This window comes from Branchiostoma belcheri, unplaced genomic scaffold (genome assembly GCF_001625305.1).
Source record: "Branchiostoma belcheri isolate BF01 breed outbred unplaced genomic scaffold, Haploidv18h27 scaffold57, whole genome shotgun sequence".
Taxonomy (NCBI): Eukaryota; Metazoa; Chordata; class Leptocardii; order Amphioxiformes; family Branchiostomatidae; genus Branchiostoma; species Branchiostoma belcheri.
In genome coordinates, this window is record NW_017804209.1 from 215,470 (window position 1) to 222,141 (window position 6,672).

General features: G+C 41.1%; 1 protein-coding gene across 1 annotated transcript in view; it reads left to right on the plus strand.

The window, feature by feature from the left end:
• The first annotated feature begins 287 nt into the window (after nucleotides 1-287).
• The window catches only part of LOC109481722 (fibropellin-1-like), a 12,818-nt gene continuing 6,433 nt past the window's right edge, over nucleotides 288-6,672 (plus strand). The window contains exons 1-5 of the mRNA XM_019784315.1: nucleotides 288-411; nucleotides 2,708-2,888; nucleotides 3,103-3,311; nucleotides 5,545-5,661; nucleotides 6,417-6,527. Of these exons, the coding sequence (XP_019639874.1) occupies nucleotides 345-411; nucleotides 2,708-2,888; nucleotides 3,103-3,311; nucleotides 5,545-5,661; nucleotides 6,417-6,527 (685 nt within the window). The 5' untranslated portion in view covers nucleotides 288-344. The remainder of the gene's footprint in view (nucleotides 412-2,707; nucleotides 2,889-3,102; nucleotides 3,312-5,544; nucleotides 5,662-6,416; nucleotides 6,528-6,672) is intronic.

Below are 6,672 nucleotides of genomic sequence, written 5' to 3' on the forward strand. Positions count from 1 at the left end.
AAAGAAGAAATATAATCAATTACAAACTTAATAGCTAAAATTATATACAACAACAAACAGCTTAAATGGTAGTTTACCAATAGCAATCTTAACAACAATCTACACGCAGGCCTACTTACTTATATGCGCAACAATTAAAGCTAGCTTCAATTAATGAAATACAGTGGAGAGGCCAGAGGGTTACCTCGTACTATGATGCCAGGTCAAGCAAGACTTTACACACGCAGAGATATTAATATCGCCCGTCCCTACCGGCCAGGTGTGTGGTTCCCATGGCCTACTTTGGGACACGGTATACAGAACAAGCCTCACACACATCACGGAGTCTGGACTCAACTCAGCATATGGTGAACATGTGGAAGTTTCTGGTCTTCATCGCGGCTGTGGTCGTCTGGCCGGACTCGGCAATAGGTGGGTATTTAATATGTGCTTATTTCCTTGCAAGGGGAAAACAGAATATATATAGTACTAGTACTACTCTTGGATTATGCATGCATTTATGTATTATTGTGCCATACGCCAATCCACTATATCAGCTATAGTATAGTTAAATATAGTTAAAATGGTGGGCCTGCGATCGACCGATCGACCGATCCTGTCATTTGTTTGTTTGTTTTTTTGTTTATTGTTTATTTAACCAGAGAAACATATCGCCCTGGAGGGTGGTTTTCAATGCACCCTGGTGGGCAATCCCCGAACACAATAAAATAATAACAATATAATGCAACATAAACTAATCACTGAAGAAAACTTATGTACAATCAAGGGGCAAATTTAAAATAAGGTAAATTAAGCATGAACTTAAGTAACAGAAGAATAAGCGGTCTAAATAATATAGTTCTATATTATAATACAACTATAATTTGTTCTACATCTATGCGTTTTTGGAGGAAGGGGAGGGGTGCACAGAAATGAGAAAAGGTACAAAACGATGTGGTTTAGGTACATTAGTACGACCAGGTCGAGTAAACAGCTATAAACTCTCAGACACAGAACTGTCCGATTCACTAAGAGCGCAATATACTATATGACAAAGTTGCTGAACGAAACGCAAGTTTTGTAACATACTGGATGTTATACTGGCCGAACAGGCCTTTCGTACTTTTCATATTGTATTTTCTATGTATATGTAGTGTTTGTATTCAAGTCTGAATTGATAATATTCTCAAGATTTTAAATTGTAAAAAGTCTACAATTCAGCAATTTAGGCTACCACCGACTTTTAAACCTGTATGTCTGTGTATTTGTTTATGTGAATAATAAACCAGTCATCATCATCATTATTTTATTCACGAGAACCCCCTTTCCATCAGTGAAGTATCGCTTATGCTTAGGTCACATTTCCAAACCGGTGCCCGGTCGGGCTGTTTGTATGAACGAAACATGAACAATTCATATCAAGAATATACGGAAATAGTGTCCATGATTGTTATTAAGAACTTTTCTGTGTTTTGTTGTCTTTTATATAATATTTTTTTCGTTCCCCAAATCCCCCCCCTCCGTGTGGGAATTGTGACCTCAGCTTAGCTTTTGCTATAAATATACCGCGGAAATTTATAGACTTACAGTAGGCAAATTGGCTTTCTATGTAAGGTAGGCAAATTTGCTGTCTATCTTGTTTGGCAAATGGGCTTCCTATCTAGTTAGGCAAATTGACTATGTAGTTAGGCAAATTTACTCTCTGTCTAGTTAGGCAAATGGCCTTTCTATGTAAGTTAGGCAAAATGGGCTCTCTATCTAGTTAGGCAATGGGCTTCTATGTAAGTTAGGCAAATAGGTTTTGCATCTAGTTAGGCAAATGGGCTTTCTATGTAAGTTAGGGTATCTTTCTATCTATACAGAACTAAGCAATACCCCTCGCGGGGTCTAATGCTTAAGAGAGTGGTCGTTCCCCAGCGTGACCGGTGGTGGTGGTGAGAAAAACAAACAAACAAACAAACAAACAATAACAAAAACAAGTACAGTAACTATATAGGGAAGTATGGCTAGGGAAGCCATACTGGCTGGCTACCCCAGCTTTAAAATGCTCAACTGACTTAGCCATTACCAGATGGTTAGGTAAGGCGTTCCATTCAATAACTGTTCGTGGGAAAAAGCTACCTCTAAAGGTCTCTGTTCTACAGTGTAGTGTGTTGAAACGTAGCTGTGTCTTCTGGTCGGGTTTGTGTTTCTTGTAAGAATGTGGTGTAGAGGGATGGATATAAGATTGTTGACTGCTTTGTAGAGGAGGCATAGACGCTGTTGTTGTCTCCGTTGCTGGAGCGTTGGCCAACCGAGTGAGTTTTGTTTGGCAGTAATGCTGGTTGAGTAGGCAAATAGGTTTTGCACCTAGTAAGGCAGATGGGATCTCTATGTAAGTTAGGCAAATGGTCTTTTATGTTAGTTAGGCAAATGTGCTTCCTATCTAGTTAGGCAAATGGGCTTTATATCTAGTTAGGCAAATAGGCTGTCTATCTAGTTAGGCAAATAGGCTGCCTATCTAGTTAGGCAAATAGACGTCCCATAAGTGTGGGTACTAAGGCAAATGACTACTTTAGATCAGACGGATCACCAACTTATGATTAATAATTATTTCTAGCACCTACGTTTTCCCTATATATAGTACATTTTCCCATGTTTTGATATTTTGTTAGTTCGGCAGAGGTAAACTGAATAATTAAGGTGTTTCTAAAACATTATTAACATGTGGTATGTTCCCTCCTTGAAGGCGAAGAATACCTGACCACGGTCGACAGCTGGAATTTTTACAAAGTTCGTGTGACCGGCCGCTCCTCGATGTCCAACGCCAATCTCAAGGCCGCGTGCGAAGCTGTGGGGCTGCGGTACCCGTGTCATTTCTCCGGCGGCGCTGGATGTTCCTTCGGCTACTGGACCTCGGGCTGCATCAGGTATGACCAAAAAGTAGTTACTCAAGCAACTGGATATGATTTTGAAAACGTCAGACGTTTCAGCTAGTATCCACTCTGGTCTCTCAGTCACTGACGAAAGCTAGTGGATACTAGCTGAAACGTCTGACGTTTTCAAAATCATATCCAGTTGCTTGAGTAACTGTTTTTTGGCGTATCGTATTACCTGGATGTCTAACCTTCATCGACGTAACAGGTATGACGGCGGCGACAGCTGTCGCACCCACACCGTCCTGGCGGCAAACCTGTGCGGAACTACCGACTACTGGGACTGCCGGCCCCTGGACGACACCTTCGTGTACATCCACGGCTGGAGCGGTAACGGCGCCTGCGGAGTGGACTACGGGACTAACACCTACTGTCTGGAGGGAGCGAACTACAGCGACATGTACGCCCTGTGTGCGGGTAAGGGTGCAGCCTTGTTTCACACTGGAAACCACCATCATGTGTACATTGGGTGCCCATAATTAGTAGTAATTGACAGCAAACAATTATTTACATCCGTAAATAAATCCATCATGGTTGGTAAACGAATGAATAGCAAAGATCTTTGATCACAACCATTTATTTTTTACGAGCCGTTGTTTCGATGACCGCCTGTCATCTTCATCAGGGCAATTCTGACTGGTTTACTGTGCACTGACGCTAGTAAACAGTAAAAACTAGCTTAAATGCACTGTGAACTATGTAATACCTTTAGTGCACTATGCACCAAGTAATGCACTGTGAACTATGTAATACCTTTAGTGCACTATGCACCAAGTAATGTCTACCGTCAGTGCACAGTAAACCAGTCAGAATTGCCCTGATGAAGACGACAGACGGTCATCGAAACGTCGGCTCGTAAAAAATGAATGGTTGTGATCAAAGAACTTTGCTATTCAAACAATTCCTTAGTTTGTTAAAAAGCCCTTTCGTCTCATTTATTCCTTATGTTTAAGAAAAGAATGTGGGTTCATTGTCTTCGTCAGAAGGACTATGAAATTGTCTCGCCGGAGTGTGGGGAACTGCGGATTTTGCGATATAACTCTGAAAGGCATGATTCGACGTCCATGATTTTTGGCAGACAGATTACCGCTGTTAAGGCCGAAGTAAAGTACAAGTTTCGGCTTCGTGGGGGGTCCGTACGTCACGTTAGTGCACCTTTTGTGTTTGTGGCTTGTTAGCAAGATAACTCAAGTATTTGTAAAATGTTGATTATAATTCTTGGTGTGGTGCTTACTATTGTCAGGACCAAGGTTAAGTTCGTTACTGAGCTTCGTGGGGGGTTTCGTTGTGACTACAGGGGGCATTTTGTTAATTTTTCTTGTGAGCAGGATAACTTTTGTATGTGTAAATGGAATTTAATGAAATTTGATAGGCATGTTACTGTGGTGGTCTCCAAGATTGAGTTCAAAGATGAGAGTCGTGGAGGTCGTTATGTCCCCGTAATAGGACCTTTTGTGTTTAGAAATCCCCACCTACATCTGCTTGGAGACAGCCGACAGCTGGATATAGCCGGGGAACCCCATAATGGGATGGGATCAAATGACGTTACATTGAGGGATTGTACTATAACTTCAGCAGGGGGAGGATAGGTTGGACATATGTCAGGTTATTTTCTACGGCCACACCAAGTAATTGCTATGGATGACGTCCACTGGAGACCTTAAATCTAATTACCTTAAATTTAAGGCAAGCGCGCAATAAAAACACGAAGGGCCGAAAAACGAGATGCATATAGATTTGGAATATACTAACTGTAGAAGTAAAAATGTTAGGACACAAAGAACACAAGAAACAAGTCTTCTATTTGTCATAAAGACAAATTAACAAAACAGCAGTAGTCACCCTGTTCTGATTCTTTCCTTTATAACATCTTCTCTTATTATATTTTGCGGCGCTGTCGTGACACTTTCAACACAGTAAGAATTTCTTGAACGTTTTTTTTTTTTCAGTAACAGTCCAAACTCAAATAACGTAGGGGGGGGGGCTAACACGGGTGACGACGCATCTGTATAATCTGCGGCAAACCGTTTCAGGGTGTTCTGTACCATAAAAATAGTACAGAGATTCTTTTGTTCTTTAGACCAAATTGATTATTAAAAAGAGTGAAGAATACGCATGTTAATTTCTCTAGAACGATGTACCTCTGACGGAGACATGAGATCTCCGACCTCTAGTTATCCTTGGCATATATGCGACTCAAAACATGCAGCAAAACAAAATTCAACCAAATTTAAGTTCAGCTTTTGACAATATTCACTTTTCTTTCTGATTGTACGCCCTGTGTGCAGGTATCCTCACCGGCTTGACGTAGTTTCACACTGGATTGCAGTGATTGCAGCAAAGGGTCGTACGTCCAACACTGAACAGAGACGGGGGGCAACACAGGTTATCTGACACGTACGACCCTTTGCTGCAATCACGGGTTTCCGGTGTCACGTCCCGGAAGCTGCAGTAGAAGGGTCCATTCCGTGCTGATGGAGTCGATTTTTTCAATGACATGTATGTGTATAATGTGTATATGTGTAAATTTTATACACATATACACATTATACACATACATGTCATTGAAAAAATTCCCTAACACTTATCTACACAACGTTTGAATCTCTTCATATGTATACTATGTTCTTGTGAATAATTTTGGTTGCAGATCCAGGCCCTTGCAGCAGCGCCCCCTGTCTTAATGGAGCTACATGTCAGGACGACGGGGAGAACAACTTCACCTGTCAGTGTGTGCCTGGCTATAATGGAACTTTGTGTGAAACAGGTAGGCACAGTTTTATCAATTCAATTCAATTTCAATTTATTGATTTCACCAGTAATTACAACTCAGACCATTTTGGCCTGCTTTTCAGGTAATCCTGGATACACATAAAAATACACACACAAATACACAATACATAAACTATCACAAATTACAACATCCTAAACATCAACAGTGTCAAGTCCCGCACCTAATGATCGCACAGTTTAAAAGTCCTGAGAAGTCCTGCTCCTAATGAACTGTTTTAAAGTCCTGAGACTAAGGAGCTGTCATTGCTGTAGCAGAAGAGTGTTCCACAGGTAAGGACCATAGTACCGTAGACTGCTCCGGTATGCCGTGACTCTTGCTGGTGGACAGAAGAGTAGGTGAGGGTCATAGTCCCTAAGACGCTTTAACTCTGACCGAGTGGTCCGTACACTTAATGTTGGAGCAGTCTCCCACTTATCGAAGTATTTCATCGCAGTATTCAGTAACGTTACCTAATATTATTTGTTTGGACTTCAAGCTTCGTTCCAACACATCGACTTTTTTGCAACACATTCGAATTGTTTCTGTTTATTTCCTGTTATTTTTGTCTTCTTCCTTTAAATTTTGTTTTATTTTATTTTATTTTATTTTATTCACATGGATTTTTGAGCATTGGATTGGAAGCACTTGTTGTGCTTATGTGAATCCGCAGCTCATGACATTGCTGGATGGTGCTGTCACATTTAAGGTTTGGCATTGATAAGTTCGTCATCTTCACTCTTGATATGCAGATATAGACGAGTGCAGCAGCGACCCCTGTCAAAATAACGCTACATGTCAGGACGGAGTGAACAGCTTCACCTGTCAGTGTGTGACTGGATATACTGGAACTCTCTGTGAAGGTAGGTTTCAATACTTAGATACAGTGCACATGTGTGAAAATCGAAAAGTACTGTTTAGTAGCGTTAGCATCGATAGTTTTGTCTTTTGTCGAAGGTTTTGTCTTTTCTTTTCTGCTACGACTTCGATGGCATGATCGTTTTCCAA